Below are 20,159 nucleotides of genomic sequence, written 5' to 3'. Positions count from 1 at the left end.
TATAACTTTAACTACAATGCAAAATATCAAATCTTTGGTTAAAGTTAAAAATGCACGCCATCAAGACGCCATATTTAACCATTATCATAGAGCTCGACAAGGTTTTAAATGCACGTAGCGAAAAAAGGAACTAACGCTGTCATCATACAAAAACGCCATTTTTGACAGTTCTCCCTTACCAGCAGCGCCCTCGTTCCACGTTCTTTTATAACCTTGTTGGACCAGCTGTCATCTGTCAATTTCTCCGGTCAAAGTTAAGGTTAAAGTTATAGTTAGCCTTAACTATAACCATAACTTTAACCACGCCTCTGGTGCAATCCAACCTTAAAGTATATTTATTAGCAAAGGATAATTTGCTTATTAACTTGTATAAAATATTATCGTATATTTTGCATATTCCCAGTATTTTGAAACACAAAAAATATTTATAAGTGATTTGCAAACGGTTGTGAGGACAATTTTAACCGGTTTTATATCGAAGTAAAATTTTTGAACTGTTGGCTCTACATAATATACGACGTATTTAAGTCTATAATCTAGATAATCCATTCAATATTTCATACACTTTTAAATATTAATTATTATAACACCCATTTTTTGCCAGTCTGTAAGGGTTTTTGACAGGAATTTATCTACTCAGCAACCTTGTTGACTGGTTAACATTTTGATGTTAGCCAATAAAAAGACTAGTAAAGAGATATTATACTATTGTCAAAACTTAGGAATAGGGTTTTAATGCCATTTTTACAACTGGGCGTTGGTTTATGCTAATAGGATCTTCCCAAAAATGGCAGATAAAATATAAGTTATCTTCATGATACAGCTATAAACCTACTGCAAGCCATTTCTCACTGAGTATACCTACACTACAATATAATCAAAACATAGATAACAGTCTGTTCACTCTGTTACATAAAAATCATAGACTTCTTGGCATGTGCAAAGTGTAGAACTGGCTTAAATTTTTGTTCCATTGTTACTACCTTCAAATTGTTTTTTTTTTTTTTTTGCCATGAAATGGCGGCATATTTTAAGCTACAAAACAACTGATATTTCCATAATTTGAGCGAGAAACAGTAAAATATGTTTTATTGTTAATTAATACATATGAAGCTTAGAACATACGTACAAATTACTATAACTCGTTGTTACGTAGCTAGAATAATTTAGCAATCTTTTATATTCTATTTACTTATAAATAATTTTAAGATTATGTTATGCGAAAGGCTATTCACCATGTTATCGATTGTATACAGTAAGAAATATTATGTAATTTAAGTGCACATAAGCTATTATTTTATGACGCCACTGGAACTTAAACTTGTGATAAGATGTTAACAGAAAATAAAGTTACTTAACTCGTAACATCATATTGTGAGAAAGAACTAAATTGATTATAATAGTAATCGTCAATAATCGTTGGAAGCTTTATAGAAAAACCGGCCAAGTGCGTGTCGGGCCACGCGCAATATAGCCTATGCCCTAGATCTATAGGATTCCGTAGTACCGCTAGTTTTTTTTTTTTTAAATAAGTATGGTATTTTATTTTACACTACTAACAACATCATCTCAGTTACTTTCAAAGAAATTTGAACGAAAAATTCCTTTACTATTTTATACTTCGCCTTTAGTTATTCTACATGTTGCTACTTGCCAAGAGATGGCGCTACCTGTAAAGTTTTTAACAGTTGCTCCGTGGTCCGTGGATAATAAATTAAGTACTTTTAATGCTCATAATTATAACTGCATGCTTAGTCAGCAACAATGACACAAGTTGAAGTTCCAGTGATGACAAATTAAATATGTACTATTATTTATATAACAGGGACTTTAGTTAAGTATCTAGGTCACATAGAAACCCCCTAAATCATCACGAACTGATATATTTTCCTATCACATTGTATATGGCGAAATTGTTGCTAGCACGCCATCAAATGGTCGCTTTATTAGATAATGTTTTGTACTCGTTACAAACTCGGGCAGCTGCCCTTCGTAAAGCAATATTATTAGGTAAGGCTAGGCTAGACGATTTAAGATAAACGAAATACTCATCTTGAGGTAAATGTATAGAACTAGATAAGGTGAATTTTAGCATTACGGTCGCGACAGCAATAATATATTTGTATTTATAGCTATTGGGCGTTAAATTTGTAATAGGTTAGGTAGGTAGTTGTGAATATTTGAGCTAGTGTTGTTATTTTTAATGGAAGAGATTATTTCTTTATGGGAACATGCCACGAGGAACGTATTTCATGTGTTGAAATGTTTTCTTCGGCGTTTCATTTCCAGCGTGTGATATAGATACATAATATAAGGATATAGTCGTCAGCATTGAATTAAAATAAACTGATATAAAATATGATTGTTTTATTTATCGCCCTCAATCTTTAGACCCTTCGGCAGTCTGTCTCTCGCCAACAATTTATTGGAGGCGGCCCATCTTGTCAATAATTAGGTAAGTATATTAAATTTAACATACCTAATTTTATCAATGGCATTTTCCTTATCTAGGGGCGCATCCTGGAATACTTTATTTAAATGCAGACTCAAGGAGAAAGAGGACTGATACAGGGTTTTTTTCATTCATTTTGCATGGAATTGTTGATATGAAATTATTAATATATTAATATTAATAATTTCATATCAACAATTCCATGCAAAATGAATGAAAAAAATAATATATTAATATGAATAATTTCATATCAACAATTCCATGCAAAATGAATGAAAAAAACCCTGTATCAGTCAGTCAGGTCAGTAGTAAAATTGTAAGGTTAGTTTTAGCTGCTATCTAGATGATTTTCCGCAGAGATCGTTAAGCTTAGAATAAACCTACGCGTCAGTGACAGGGGACGCGGTACGCGAGACGGGAGCGTCTGCAACGCGAAACTGGGCGTGCACACCTGCGCGACTACGGCGCGAACCGTCAAACTTCATTTGTTAATGAACAGTTACTGAAGACGCGCGACTTTATCTAGTGTATGCTAACTGTTGTGGTAATGACATCCTCATACTTAATATCAGAGTGCGATGCGTCGAACGGACGAATTAATTTAGGCGCCTACCACACGTGCATGCTTGACTACAGATTTGCTTGCGCATGCCGGCTTGAACACTGAACATTGTGCGTGTAGTTGGTAAAACTGTAGTACGCGCAAGCCCCAAAGTTTGTCTTGTTGGTTTTTAAACTTGCTTGTCTGCGCGTGTGGTTGGAAGTTCAGTGTTCAAGCCGCTCTTTGTCAGTCAAAATATGGTGTTAAAATGCGTGCACACTGCTATAAGGGTAAGGCCACCAGAATTGTCAAATAGTAACACATACGATTTTGTGTTACCGTTACACAAAAGTGACACAAATTTCAATGGTGAAATAAATTACCTACAATTTTTTATTTTTTATTTCTATAAGACGATTTAATACAAGACAAAATGTGTGTCTGGGTTGGTTGGTTGACACAGGTGTACAACATGTAAGTTACTCACAACTTTGGAAACCATTACTAGGGCTCATCATTACAAATAACTTTTTGTATGGAAGAAACAGTGAAATAGCGAAAAAATAAATCAGCTGTTCCATACTTTTCAAGTGAAGTCAGTTGAAATATAATTCCTATTTTTTTCACATTTTCAGTGTTGTTTCCATACAAAAGTCATTTGTGATAATGAGCCCGAGTTGTAGTTTTCAAGCTATGCGTTAATTTAGTTACACGTTGTATGGCCGTCCAAATATCACTATGCATTCGGCTTTATAGATCGATTGTGTTACGATAACACTAATGTAACATAATCGTAACACAAATGCAACACAAAAGACTTAGAATTTACAACAATTTTATATTATATTTCGGCTATTTATTGCAACTAGGCATTAATGGGCGATTTATAATATACCTTTGACCTCATTGCTAACAAATATAATACAATAACATTAAAATATCTGTTTATTACCTTAGAATTCACATTTACTTTTATTTTTTTCCACATAAACAAAAAAGTAACGACCAGTTTAGACTCATTTACTCCTGAAACAATAAACCTAGCATTTTTTTCTTAATTTTGTTGATGACAGTGCTGCCGTGCTAACACTGCATTTGCACTTTGACTCTTTAAATAGTAGCTTTGTTATAAAAATTCGTCACACAAATAATACGTAACACAAAATAAAAAGCCATATTTTATTTTCAACTATCGATAAAACAAGTCAGTTGAAGGGTTTTCGCAACAATATTAATATCAGAGCAAGGGACTATCATTTAATTCTTCGACGGTATACTTATTATTCAGATATTCTCTACAATTTAATGGATATTGCTACCATAAGTATCTGCAGAAAAAAACGACAAAAACGTCACACAAATAAATTGAGAAATTTTTCGGCCTTACCCATAAAATGGCAGATTTATGTACATATTATAAATGTCAGTTTGCAACTGAATTAATTGAATTATAAAAATCTCTGCTCGCTCTGTGGAAGATCAAATCGAAAGATTATTCTGACAGGAATAAAAAAAAATACGCATATGAAAAAAAATATTTTATTTATGCATTATCAATTTTGTCACTAGCAAACAGTGGAAAAATTAAAGCAGAAGAAATAGTTTTTCATTGAGAAACATTGTTTATACGCCGACGATCTCGGCAAGAATGTGGCTTGCGCATGCATGTGGTAGATAAGTCAGTCTTACATATTTTCATGCGAGAAGCATGCGCTAGCAAAACTGTGTTCAAGCATGCACATGTGGTAGGTGCCTTAATATCATGATACAATCTATCAAAACAAATAAAAAAATCATGAACTAAAGAGTTGTACAAAATAATATAAAAAAGGTTTTAAAAAAGAAGTCTAGTTACGTACACTTCAAAACACGCGTCTGACAACTTGACGCGCATGTTTCGCTTTGCCGACGCGAACATTTCGCGTCGCGGTCGCGTAGGTGTGCACGGCGCCATAAGATTACATGGGCAGCGTCCGCCGCGCGGTAGACGTTACCGCTTCGCAGTCGCTTTGGTCGCTTAGGTTTGTCCAATCGTAGACTTCGTTGCACAGGCTGCAGTCTGCCGAACCGCCGCGCTGCGGTGCGGTGCGGTGTCGGAACTCGGAACCGCGTTACAAAAATTAAAAAGCGCCATCTATCAACGAGTTTATAAATTAACGTACGACTAGCGCCACCTATATCAAAATCAAAACAAATAATAAAAGAACTATTTGATCTTATATATGTTATTTGAGTGAAATTATTATTACACAAAGTTTTTTATGTGATAACTATTATTAATGTTTAAGTAAAAACGTACAAAAATATAATAACACTTACTTTTTTACCGTAAGACTGGACGTCATTTTCATTATACCAACATTGACATTTAGACAGATCACGGTAGTGCCAACTACATAAAATTAACTGTCATGTGAAAACTGTATCTGGTGGCGCCACAGCGACAGCGAAATTTTTAGCTTTCATCGCTTTACTGGTAGTGTTGCCAAATTAGTAGTTTCTCCCTCAGAACTAGCACTTTTACAACGTTTCTGGATTTATTGATGACATAGCTTAAAGTCGATTATATTTTAGCATTTCGTACTACGTGAGAAGTACAAAAACTTAATCGGCTAGTTGAACGTGAGTCGTGACGCAATTTTATTTCAATCATAATAATCGATTATTTTAAGAATACTATATTATTTTAAACATTATAGAACAGTAATTGGTTCTAATTGATTATTGTGCAATGCGAAAATTAAATATTTGCTATTTAATTATAGCCATAAAAATATTTTGTTAATAAAATAATAGGTAAGTAGGTATATCAAATTTTACAGCAATCTCAAGTATGAAAAACTGTGTAAATTTTGTTTTGATACATATTAAAGTATATTTTGTGACCTTATAAGGCGTTAATTTAATTTTTAATAACAATTCGGTGGATTCTCATTTTTCTCTTAAAAATTTTGAAATCTGGCTGTATATTTATATGCGTTTTAATCTGGTGGGGAAAAATGTAAGGTAGCAAACTGGCAACACAGAACACTGTTTGCTTGTTATTTGTTAGTACGCGCGTCCCCAGTCAGTGAACTGTTCGATTCAATGATAATGTTGTACATAGTATTACAATACAAATACAAATACAATAAATAAACTCGCATGGTTAACTCGCGGTTTCGTTGAATCACAACGAGCACAGTTGGGATGTTACGGAATAGTGTGATAGTGACGAGTAGAATAAATTCTTCGGTGACTTACGTTGATATTTTTTTCCTAGTTTCAAGTACCGACAGTATTATTGTGATGGAAACTGTTCAATTCAGCTGCTTCAACCGCTATGTTAGAAGCGGGCTAGGATCGGCGCGCTCGTGATCATCAGAATGCAAGACGACTACCTGGAGTGTTCGCGGAGCTCGGATCGGCGGCGGCCAACGAAAGTGCTGACCATCGCGGAGAGTTTCACGAACTTGGATGAGACGGCGAAGGCCGGGCGGTTCGTGCGGGGCCCGAACTCGCGGCTCGGGCGGCGCTTCCAGGATAGTGGTCGCGGGAAACGGTGTTGTGATGATAGTGCGGAGTCCAGTGTGAGTGATGGTGAGAAGGTTGGCGACCGCCGCGTCACGGGCTCGTCCTGCACGGCGCTGCGGACCGCCGTGGCGGCCCTCTACCCCTTCGACGACTTCATCCTAGAGAAGATCGGCAGCGGCTTCTTCTCTGAAGTGTTTAAGGTGAGTCCTCAGACTCTACTTGAGAGCTGTTTACATTGACAGTATGTGCCTGTAACATGCTGCATCAGTGCTAACATTTGTTAATTTATAAAGCGTCTAGCTATTTGTAAACATATTATCTTAATTTTTTGTCTGCTACTAAGTCAATTTAAGTCAGCGCTGATAAATTTTATTTAGGACTTCTGAAGTCATTGTTTTAAGTGTATGTTATGTATGGAGTTCCAGGAAAGGACACATGATATTTTTAGCTCTCAAAAATGTGTCATTCCTAAGCAATAAACAGTTTGTGTTGAGAGTGTTGTAAACAAGAGCAATCTAATAAGAATGTTATTCCAAAAATCTACAGATTCATCTGCAATATAATACCTTTAGATACAGTTACAACAGTTACAACGTTTAAACATAAAAATTAGTCCACAAACCAAATAATGTGTCTCTTAGCATTTTAAAATGAACTGAGTTATTTTAAATTCCAAATTTAAACTTGTATCAAATGTCTGTATTGATAAGAACAGTAAAAACAAAATATAACAAGATTCATAATCCTCTGATTATGTTATCAAATCGAGTAGGTATCTAATTATAAATGTTTGCCTAATCATTCACTCATAATATGCTTGCTGTTAAAATAAAAGATTTTTTAATTGGAATATAAATGTTGATTACCACAAGAATGCCATACTGTAAATAATTTACATATGAAAGAGATTTAATACTCTCTGCGTAAACACAAAAATATTTCTTATAATTAACTTTGTTATAAAAAAAATTAATATCCATGTACATTATTTTACTTTCTTACTACTTTAAATCTATGTTTGTAGGTTTATTTTAATATTTACATAGTCAAATCTTTAGTTCATTCTCAAAATTTAAATGGTGAGAAGTTTTCCCAGAAATGTTTACTAAGGATAAGTTATCAGAAATAGTCCATAAATAAATAAAATTGCATTGTTTACTTGAACAATGAGCTATCAGAAGTCTGTAAATATTTCTACTTAACAATAATTAATTGGTCTAATGATTTGAAATAAATGTTTTTTATAAGTAAGTAGTAGCATACAACAAAAATATATTTTAGAAACTATTCAAGTCAGTTTTGCCCTGTTTATACATAGTACAAAGATTCAAACTCATTGATTCAGTCACTCACTCATTCAGCCGCACTCTTTTGAGGACACAAATACAATTTTTTTACTAAATTCTGATAAAATACATAATGTGTGATTTGTGATTTAATTAATTCAGTGAAAACATATCAAACAAATAGTATCCCTTGCGTTTATAAAAACAAACCTATGAAATTCATTGCAATTAATTGTTTCCAAAAATTTCTATCTATAGAGTTTTTGAAAACTTTACCATAATGAAATAAGTTCTATTTTATGGATTACCAATTACCATAAAATAGTTATTTCATTATGGTAAACTCTAAAACAGTTCATGTCTACTATCTTAATTCACAATAATTGGATTGAGATACTGTAAACAGGATTTTTTTATTGTTACTATTAATAGAATAAATGCAAAAGTGTGTTTGTTTATCTGTCTTTTTGTTTGTCTGTCGGTAACCTCTTCACACCCAAACTACTAAAGGTATGGAGGTTCTTGGAGTCCCAGGAAAGCACATTAGATACTTTGTATCCTGGAAAAATGTATGTTTCCATCTCGATAAACTATTTTCTGCGCAGCGGAGTTGCGGGCATCAACTAGTTATAAATATATGTCTTATATGATTGAGTAGAATCAAAAGTTTATTTAACTAACTTGACAAGGTAATGATAATGATAGTTTTATGACATTGTAATAGAGTTGTTGACACCAATGTTGCAGCCATTCATCATAGCCGACCTCATGATGCATGCCAGATACAATATCTCTTATTGATCACAGTAATTAATATTTTTGACACCAGTTGTGCATCAAAATAAAATTATGACTGTGTTTACGATGATTTAGTACTAAATATCAAATATATAATGTATAAGTATAATCGTTTTGGGATTTATTACATGACTGTCCATAAGTCATAACTGATGAGAATATCTGTGGTTTGATAAAAAAAACAGAAGAAGCCTACCTATCTTCCCAATTTCCCAGATTTAAACATTTTTGATTCTGGTAAATAATAAATAAATACCAGTGGTGTTTTTGAAACTAAATTAACCCGTCGATCGTGGAAAAATGAGGCACAATAGAATTTCTATTGTGTCTAGGTCACCGGTGACCGTATGGGGATTGATGAATTAAGCTAACTAAACTAAATATATTATGTAAGAGTTTTTACAAAATAGACTCAATTTGTATACTGAGCCTTGAAAATTTAACAGTCATGATTGTTTTTAGTAAAACCATTGACCGTAAATACCTATAATACATTAGGTATGCTGTTCCTGCCCTTGCTCCTGACATTGTGAATTCAGCTTTAGACACACCTATGAATAGTGAAGACCGATTGACATTGAAAAATACATTTCCTTATTTGAATATTGATTTACATTGGTGAGTCAATCTGATTGTTATGTGTTATCAACACCATCACATATTTTGATAAAACAAACTATTCATTATCAACCTCATTATTTGAAAGGAATTTTTTTGTTTTCTGTTTTTTTTTTTTTTATATTGCTTACATATTATATATTTAAAATTTTGTTTATTACGAAAAGAAAAACATACTTAATATAGGTGAGAAAAATTTATTGTGTAAACATAAGTTTTTTCTACGTCAAACATTAACCAATCAATGAAATTATACATAATCATATTATGAAATGTTTTATAAGGTATATCACAATAATTGCAGAAGCCATATTTAATTTTGGGTATAAATTAGTTAATTTGCCATTATTAGCAGACACTTATCGAGTATAATCATTTTTCTAAAGTTTCTATTGGTCTTGCGATTTGCGTTACGTATTTTGTTATCCCCATTATCTTATAGACTGTTATGTATTATACTAGGAAATTACCTGCGGCTCTGCAGTCTGCCCGCGTAAATAGGGATCCCTAGGGGGGCGTGCATTTTCACGCAAAAAAAATAGCCTGTTTGTGTGTTCCCGTAGTCAAATAGTTTGGTTAAAGCTCGTTTTTTATAAACATTTTCATTTTTACGTGGGAGAGCCATGCTTCGGCACGAATGGGCCGGCTCGACCGGAGAAATACCACGTTCTCACGGAAAACCGGCGTGAAACAGCGCTTGCGCTGTGTTTCGCCGAGTGAGTGAGTTTACCGGAGGCCCAATCCCCTACCCTATTCCCTTCCTTACCCTCCCCTATTCACTTCCCTTCCCATCCCTACCCTCCCCTATTATCCTATTCCCTTTTAAAAGGCCGGCAACGAACCTGCAGCTCTTCTGATGCTCCGAGTGTCCATGGGCGACGGTAGTTGCTTTCCATCAGGTGACCCGTTTGCTAGTTTGCCCCCTTATATCATAAAAAAATATACTTAATTATTCAGACTGTTTTTTTGAGAATGTTAAAAATTAACTGCATTATTTTGCTACTCCAAGTAATCTGAAATCGCGTTAGTGTGTGCGTGACTGACTTGGCCGTCTAAACTTAAATTGTAATTTAAGTTAAATTTTTTAAATATTATTATGTATCTTAAAATTATTTTAGCTGCAAATTTAAAACGTTTTAAATTCTATTCTATTCTAATTTATAAAGATTAAAGATGCTCTACTGTAGGTTTATTATGTTGTGGTGTTAGTATGTAACACTAAAGACTACTGGAATATGCTGTATGAGCTCATTCCTTTCAACATATTTTCAGCGCATTACGAATTTATTTTGCAACGGCTACAGTTCGTTCGGACTTATTTTACCTCCGAATTTCTAAGACTTTTATATTTATTATTATAAAGACATGTCAGAGGTAAATAAAATCTAAACGGACTGTAGTTCGTCCTTCATACTAAAATATATTTCAAACAATATTGTGACAATAAAACTGTGTTGTTAGTTCAAGTGGCGGCGTAGATAGAAATGCTTCATTTCTGACATCATGTCAAGTTATGAACCAGTGGACCATCATAATATTGACAGAGTAGACAGAATGATAGAGTATACCGACTTAGAACTGATGTTGAAATTTTTAAATTTGACGTATTATGACGAAAATCGTCGCTAGGGTTGTTAACTTGTTACCTACGAATTTAAAACTATGACACATTTTCTGGACGTGTTCCTCTTTGGTCGTATTGTTGTTTGTGTTTTGGCACATGCGATTAAAATTGTCAGAATCCAATTTTGAAAACTTTATTTTTAATATTTAAAAATTTATTATATCAGCCAGCGCGAGGCACATTCCGTTCATAATCCTAGTGAAACCCGACGAATTTGACAGATATTGAAACCTGTCCGTCTCTTTGCAGTCGAGCTACTGGTCGTTATGTCTATTGTGATATTGACATAGTTAGTACTAATTAGTAATTATACTAGTGACTGAAGAAGTGATAGTTCCTAGACGAACAATAAACTAGGTTAAATTAAAAGATATGTACCATCGAAGAAATGGTTTCATAGGCAATTGACGGATCTACGTCATTTGGTCGGATTATGTCAATTCAATGTAAGTTGTGAATTCGTGATCTGTCGGGTACGTTTGAGTGACATAACTCGACCAAACTACGTAGGTCGGCCATGTGCCCATGAATCAACTTATCTGATAGTACATGTGATTACTGATTATACAGTATATTATGACTCTTGTATATCCTTAATCCTACTATGTCGCATTTTTTCTAAGACTAACTTGCCGGAGCCCAATTCGCGTAATACGAATCTCGGTTCGATTCACAGGCTGACACTAATCGTTAGCCACAGAATTTTACTGTTTAGAATAATTAGGACCCAGGAAACTTTAATTTGATGTAGAAGTCATTAGTTCATTACTCAAATATTATTATTTATTGGGCTGATTGCAACTGTTTAGCGACCAATAAATAGATTAACCAAGAAACAATTAGGTTATGGCCTACTTACTATGGCCTACTTACTATGGCCTACACTGTTTACCTACCTAATACCTTGTAATTGATTTATGAAGATTTATCGAAAATTTTTGTTTGTTGAAATTTATAAAATTGAGAAAGAGCTTAATATTAATAAAAATATACCGAAATGTACAGTACAGAGAAATACTTTATGCCACGATAAAAAGTATCATTTAATTCATTCAGTTATCAGTATCAGTTCAGTCATTTCCCTAGCTGCACAGCTCAGTCTCTTTTTTAGGTATTAAACTTAAATTATACTATATAACTAGGACGTGTCTAATGTTGTCGACCGTAGATATTCTAGATCAGCCTTTCCCAAAGTGGACGATAACGCCTAAGGCCTAAAGGCGGGCGGTGTGACTCAGGAAAAAATGGATGCATTGTGTAGAGGCTTTAATTTAAAAGTAAGTAGGTGAAACATAGGGGGCGCTAAAAAATTTTTTTTCTCAAGGGCGGTAGACAAAATAAGTTTCGGAACCCCTGTTCTAGATCAATACTCTAGTGACTAGTCTATCCAGTATTGTAAATTCGGACACTCAACAATAACATTTTGCTATTTCTTCTTTGATGTCTCCCCATTTACAATTTCCTAAAGCCTGAGTATTAATGATGTCGCTTCCTTCTTTTTTGCCTGATCGTCTGTCATGACTCATCAGTCATGTCTGCGATTCATAAACATGTTCCATTTGTCACTGTGTCACGACTCGGAGGATCGCCAGTTTCCGATGTATGTCGTCAATACAGACGTACACGAAATTCAGCGGAAGTAAGTCGGGAAGTTTTATTCTCTAATAGATGTTGTTGAAGTCTAATAGATGTTTATCGCGCGGCAACTGTACCTTTTTCCGCAGGCCGTACTAGGTATTTTTCCGGATGACCTATTTGGGTCTTGTGTTGGACAGCCGGTGGTCTTTTAAAGAGCATTTCCGATGTTTGTCAGAGAAAGTCTCAAAGACCGCCGGTCGACTAACGAGGCTGCTTCCTAACTTAGGAGGACCCAACCTCAAATGCCGAAACCTGTACATGGGCATAGTGCGGTCAATGTGCATGTACGGGGCGCCAATATGGGCCGAACACCTGGCGACAAAAAACAGACAGATCCTGGTCAGAATGCAACGTACACTGGCCATTAGAGCGGTTCGGGGATACCGCACAATATCGAAAGACGCAGCATGCGTCCTCGCAGGCAGCGTCCCTTGGGACATTGAAGCCAAATCGCTGGCTGATATTTACTGGCGTTGACAAGCCGAGCGCGAGGAGGGATATCTTCCACCGCCAGACTATATACGACGGTGGAGGAATGACGCGAAAGACCGCGCGTTCGAGCAATGGCTGGCACGAATAAACGAATCCACAGTTAGTGTCGACCTAATAGCTGCTATGCGCCCCGTACTGAGGGAGTGGGCAGACAGAGAAAGCGGGGCGCTATCTTACCGCCTCACACAGGTGCTGACCGGACATGGGTGTTTTGGTCGGTACCTGTGTGACATCGCCAGACGTGAGCAGACCACAGCCTGCCACCACTGCGACGACGAACGGGACACGGCACAGCACACCCTGCTGGCTTGTCCCGCATGGACCGGACAAAGAGCGGCTCTGCAAGCCGCCATCGGAAATGACATTTCGCTGCCAGCGATCGTACGCGCGATGCTGAGTAGCGAAAATTCCTGGAGAGCAGTCGCGACATTTGCCGAGGAGGTGATGTCAGCGAAGGAGGAGTCAGAGCGCAGACGTGAGGCGGAGTCACTCGACCCTCAGAGGAGGCCAAGGCGAAGACAGAGGGCCAGACATGGGCCCGACATCCCGACTTAGCGGGGAAGCTCGGGGTACCGGCGTGGGGACGCCGTCACCCCAGCACCGAGCTCCCGAGTTGGCTGCGATGCGCTAAGTGTTCCGCGCATCGCATCATAGTGCAGTGCAGTGTGGGCCTAACAGCCATGCACTAGTGCCTTTAGGGGTATTCGCTGGCAGGGTCGCGGTTGTGTATCCCGCGTATCCCGTGGCTCTGCCTAAAGCGGAATGTAGGAACACTCGTTGGGTTTTTAGTGGGTATGCCCGGGCGCGGCCTCACCGCCCTGGGGAGTCCCACATACCCCGGTAGCCATCCCCAGACCGCCGGGGATGCGTAATAGCATTTCCCCAACGAAAAAAAAAAAAAAAAAAAAAAAAAGGTATTTTTCCGGGACAAGACACGGGTAACAGCTGACAAAAAATTAAATTTGGGAGCCCCTTTATTTATTTATTGGTAGACAGCTGTAGACACGTATTGTAATTTGTACGTCATTGGAAGGCATCCACCAAGAAAGGATTTTTAATGTCTGTATAATATATTATGTATAATTTCACGCAAGGGACTGTGGAGCCGTGGTAAAGACTATTAATTATTATTATTATTATATTATGTTTGTCTTTCGATTCCCTTTGACGAAGGTTGACCGAGGGAATCCTATAGAAACATTTCTCTCGGAAATCTGAGGAAACTAATAACATAACTCAAAGCGGACTTGGGAGTTTAGAACTTTGTAACTCACAATTTCCTGTAGCTGCTATTGTAAGACCCTGCTGCGGGACTTTCTATTCTGTTTACATGCATTAAGGTGCAATTTGCCTAAAAACACAACAGCAAGAAAGGAGTCAAAGTATCCGATAGAGATCGCAATGCGCCTTACACGTATAGCTGATTGCAAAAAGTACGGTAATCGGACAATCGCATATTGTAATCTACCCGTGTCTGAACGGCAAAAAGATGGTCATCATTTATTTGGTTGGATAAAAATCCAGTGGGCAGTGACATTGGCATAGTGGACAGTGGTAGAGTTCTGGAGATGCACTGAGGGCGGCTCTTTTGGCAATCCAAATGATAAAATTTCATCTTTTGAAAGAATAAAATGGTTGATCAATACTTTCTATGCAAGCACCTTACGCTCGATTTATTTTAGTGTTTAGTAGAGTATTTTAGGACAACTTGAAAGGCTTGTACAGGCAGGCTTACTAAAGCAAACTTATCTTTTTCGTGCTTGAACTAAAGTACTATCCTAAAGCACTTTGCTAAACACCAAGATAATGCAAATCGGCCCTTAGACTCTTTCCTTACTTGATGTTTCCAATTTATTGATATTATGAATCAAAGAATTTAAGGAGTATCGTAAAAACGGCCATATTTGCTAAGCCATTATTCGAAATGTCATTGGATCAAATGAAAATGTTTATCTCTCTTTTAACCTCTTCACGTGTAATCCACTTAACTGATTTGTATGAAGTTTTGGTATTTGCATTACTTTGAATCCCGGAAAATGACATGGGATCCTTGATATCCCGGAAAAATATAATATGGTTTCTATTTTAATTTCAACGATATTGCGGGCAACGGGTTTATAAATTAAGAATCCCTGATATAATAGAGCATGTCTTCGAGTTGACCAATACAACATAGATTTTAATATGCAGTTACAAAAACTTGGTTAATATACATATTATCATAATATTAGAACTGTAAAATTGTGTTACCTAACTCGAATTATGAGTTTATGAGGCAAGCGTGTTACCAAAGTAATACATAATACGTACTTAGTATTAATAATTGTTATTTTGTTCGTTTTGAAAGTACAATGTACGTCTTTTATAGGGAAAACTTTTATAATTACTTTGGTAGCTATAGTTACTAGGGCATAGTACATTTTAAATACATACTGTTTACTTAATAGCGAAAAATACTGTCTCGGACTGTCCTCTTAAAATATTATAGTTGACGTTAACGATACATGGTGATTATGATGATGATTAAATTCTTAGTAATAATATTTAGATATGTATGTATTACGCATGTAAATAATTATACAAAATATCTTCCTAGATTTACAGGCATAAAATTAAAATTTCGACCACCCATATATTATGTACTTTTAAATATGTTTCACATACTTAATATATTTTCATAATAATCATATTATGCGCCTGAGTGACGAAAGAAGAAGAGACGTAAGTTTGTGTCATACCTCGATTGAGGACATGTCTGTGACCTTGATGTAACGGGAAGGTCGAAGGGATGGGTTTAATTTTGCTACAGACAGTAATACCACAGTAGAGTAACTCAACCTTATTAAAATTCTGACCAATTTTCACTGACTGAACGACACAAAGACTAGTTCTACGCGGGTACGTCGACGAGATAAGTACAGGTACTATTCCTACTAATAATTGTTCTGCTGAGTCTCAATCATCATCTGAGTCATAAATGGGCATTTTAAATACCCATTTAAGGCAAGTTTCTGAGTTTTTTAGAAAGTAGTTTCTCTATATTCTATAGATATACAACAACTTCGTTGGTTGGTTAAATTTTCCGACGTTGGCCAATGCAATGCGCTTATGAATAGCTAACACTGTCAAAAAACCTCTAAACCCGGGCATAACCTGATTTATAAATGAAACAGCTTTCAGTGTCTCTAGTATTTATTCTCTTCATATCGATGGCACTGGAATCCAGTGTCGCTGGCGCCAGCTACATCCATTACCGCATATTTATTGCACTTTAAAAATAATATTTTTGCTCTATCTTCTACGTTGCAAACTGGTTCTTCTATATGTTTACATAAAAAATGTATGAACTCGAGTGTACTGTTGGTCATTTCCGTGCTAGACGTACAAGTCGTACAACGGAACAAACCATGTGAGAAATTAATACGAGCGATTAATATGTAATACGATATCAGGCGCGGTCCGAAGTCCCCCAGTCCCAAATCTAAGGTAAAATTAAAAAATCTCAAAATCTTGCTAGAAATAATAAAAGGAAATTTCTAGCTATCCCCTAACCACCACTTCGTCCGATCTTAGACAGCTGCTGTGAACACAGAACCGTCCGAGGGCGCGGATAAAAAAATATAGAGTAGTGACTACTAGCGAAGCTCGGTCAAATAGCTAGTATATATTTATCACGAAACAAATGAAGCGTTGAAGGAAAATGTAAGGAAGTGGATGTAGGATGTAACCTTCGGGCAAGGTGAGTGTTGACTCGTTGCGCGCTGGTCTCCCTTCCGATATAGTAATAGAACGTGAAGATAGGTTTCGGACTAAACTTACACTTTGATGACCTTGTATAAGGAAGAACAAGACTTACTTATCCATTGGATGTCTTTTTTATATAAAATAAGGGAGCACACGAGCAAATGGGTCACCTGATGGAAAACAACTACCGTCACCCACGAACACTCGGAACATTAGAAGTGCTGCCGGTGCGTCGCCGCCGCCGGTCTTTTAAGAGGAAATACGCTCTCTTAAGGTTTGCAAGTCGTATTGGTCCGGAAATATTGCTGGTGACAGTCTTTGTTGTACACATTGTACCAACATTGGGCCAATGTATTGAACCATTTAGCCAATGTAGAACTATAGAATGTCGCTTCCAACTTATCCTCAAGTAGGCGGTAGGCCTCTATACGTTGGCTCAATGCGTTGGCCCAATGTTGCTCCAATGAGTACAGCGGGCTTAAAACAAAGGCCCAAAGTGTAGAACGGGCGTTCGCGTGTTGGCGGTAGGTATTTCACCCGTTCTACACATTGGGCCAGCGCGCCGGCCAACGCGTCGGCCAACGCGTTCGCCTATATGTAGTGCCGACTTTATTTACTTAATTGTTGAGACCGAATTGAACACTTCAACCTCAGACGAACATAACAAAATGTGCATATTCGTCTCACTTTCTCGTTCAAAATCCAAAGTAAAAATATATTAGCCATTAATCCTTTGGATTTTCGCAAAATTTTATCTTAACCCAGCGACGTATAAAATATGGCATGGAATAATCTTGGCTTTATTAACATTCTTTAATTAATGTGTCTTCGTTGTAATTAACCTTGGCTAGATGATAACCGTGTTTCTCGAATGTTTATTAATTCACAAAAGCGTTAACATACGCGGGGTAAAAATAAAATATTATAAACTAGATGACGCCTGCAAATCCGTTGCGCCAAAATTAGTTTATCGCGTGGGAACCGTACATTTTTTCAGGATAAAAAGTATCCTATGTCCTTTCCCGGGACTCAAAGTATCTCTGTACCAAATTTCAGCCCAATCGATTCAGGCGTGAAGAGGTACAGACAGATAGACACATTTTCGCATTTATAATTAATATTATAAATGCGAAAATGTGTCTGTCTATCTGTCTGTACCTCTTCACGCCTGAATCGATTGGGCTGAAATTTTGCTGGTGAAAATGAATTCGGAGGTACTGATTATAATCCATACTAATGTATGGATTATAATCAGTACCTCCGAATACAAAAAGATATGCCTAGAGAAAAAGTAAGAAGCAAATATTTTGCGAGAAAGAACCAAAAATGCTTGTTTTGGTTCTCAACTAATAAAAAATCTTACGACTTTACGTAGGTACCTATGTGCTGCAACTGAATAACGCCCATTGCGTACTAGGCAAGCCAGGTCAGTTTCAAACTGCTTGCTAATATAAGCTAACCTGACGTTAATAATAAATATTACTATAAATTACATACAGAGTAGACAGAAGTTACATAGCTGCACTGGCAAAGACACCCGTGGCTCTAAGAGAAATCGCATCTCGATATTGGCAGTGATTCAGCGAAAACGCCGATACGTGTAGTGGTTTCTCTAGCCATGCTTCGGCAGGATTGGGTCGATTTGTGCGCAGAAATGTCACGGACTCGCGTAAAACCAAAACCGACCGCACAATTCATTAATAATTTTCCCCAAGTGACTTAGAAGTTGCTAGTCTTGTAATACCTCGATCGTGGGAATCGCAGACACAATAGATTTTCAATTGTTATGCGACAGCCGGGTGCCACTTGGGGATTGATGGGTTAAATACTGTCATTTTTAGGGTTCCGTACACAAAGGGTACCTTATACTAAGACTTCGTTGTCTGTCCGTCTGTTCGTCCGTCCGTCCGTCTGTGACGGACGACGGTACCTTCGTGCGCGAGTCCGACTCGCCATTGGCCGATTATTTTAAGTTTTGCGTCGTCATAATATCATGTATGAATTAACATAACAAAGGCAAGATAAGGCCTGCTTAAAACTGATTCAAATATAGTCTATATTGAATTTATTTATGAACTTAAAAAAAAAAAATATAATGATGTGAAACATCTGGCGCGTGGTCAAAGCGTGGTCGAGGTCGTACAGTTTGCCGCGGTACAGTTTCCTTAATAGCGCGACTGCAATTCTCACTGTGAGCTGTTGAAGTGACTCCCATGTTGTGAGCAATCAAGGGTGAAACTACACGAGCCTCATTTTGTGAGTCGTGAGTCGCAGAATTTCGGTTGGCATCTCATTTTTCATACTACAGAATCATAACTTACAAAACTACGCTATGAAACCGCCATAGCTTAGTTTTGTTAACCGACTTCCAAAAAACGAGGAGGTTATGTAAGTTATGATTCTGTAGTATGAAAAATTATTGACGGGACCAAAATTCTGCGACTCGCTTCACAAAATCAAACTCATATTTTGGCTTCAGCCTAATTCGCAACAACAAAATTTTTTTAAAGACAATTGCATCAGATACTGTAGATGGACTGCGACTCTGCTGCGTCTCAACTGCTCTATCTTCCAAAGTGTATGGTCTTCTATTTAAAGCGACAACACAACCCCTCTGGGTGCAGGCTTAGCATGGTTACCATATTTAAAACGGTTTCTTTCTACGGAAGAATAGACAAAGTAACAGATTGACAAAGAAAATTCGCCATTTTGTCATTAAAATCTGTCAGTGTGTACATTCTTTCCCGTTTCTAATATTGTTATGCTAAGCTTGCTGGTGTGCCTTTTGCCCGTTAAATCAATACGTTTTTACAGCACGAATTACGTGTTACAGCAGAAAATACGTCCTTACACAATATATCGACACATGACATAGGTTTGCGGTACGTGACCTTCGGTGTGGACGCAACACTGATAATGGGTAAAAGTTACTGTTTACTGTATAATATATAAACTATCTGGGTGTATGCCGTAACCGGGTAAGCAGGTCATCAGGTTATGTACACAACTAGGTATGATAAGGGTGAAAGTATATCCCATATGTTTATATGCCGGATAGATTGTGATAAGTATTTTGGTTCTGGTTCACGATTCTTGGGTAGAATCCGGGAATAAGCATTCTAAACAGTAGCTCGTAGGTTTGTAGACTGGGTACGATGTGGGTAGAATGTTGGTAGATGTTTGTAGGATAGAATACAATAATGTTGAATATGGTTATAAATATGTTACCGCGATTCTTCGATCGATTCCGAAAGAAGCCTACAATGTTAACGGTATCCAAATTTAGGTTAAAGACCAAGAAGTTGCCTCACGTGAAAAGCCTTTACGCGAAAACGCGAAAACGAAAAGAAGACGAGACGCTGAATAAGCACATTTCTAGTGACTTCTAAGGTTATTATCTGGACGGACGGACGGATTTTGGTGATATCAGAAAAATACGCGTAATTTTATTCT

At 36.8% G+C, this 20,159-nt stretch overlaps 1 protein-coding gene across 1 annotated transcript in view; it reads left to right on the top strand.

Moving 5' to 3' along the window:
- The first annotated feature begins 5,443 nt into the window (after positions 1–5,443).
- LOC121730964 (dual specificity testis-specific protein kinase 1) overlaps positions 5,444–20,159 on the top strand; it is a 128,584-nt gene continuing 113,868 nt past the window's right edge. The window contains exons 1-2 of the mRNA XM_042120217.1: positions 5,444–5,469; positions 6,020–6,706. Coding sequence (XP_041976151.1) covers positions 6,359–6,706 — 348 coding nt within the window. The 5' untranslated portion in view covers positions 5,444–5,469; positions 6,020–6,358. The remainder of the gene's footprint in view (positions 5,470–6,019; positions 6,707–20,159) is intronic.

Source organism: Aricia agestis, chromosome 10 (assembly GCF_905147365.1).
Source record: "Aricia agestis chromosome 10, ilAriAges1.1, whole genome shotgun sequence".
Lineage (NCBI taxonomy): Eukaryota > Metazoa > Arthropoda > Insecta > Lepidoptera > Lycaenidae > Aricia > Aricia agestis.
This window is presented reverse-complemented; position numbering and strand designations above follow the sequence as displayed.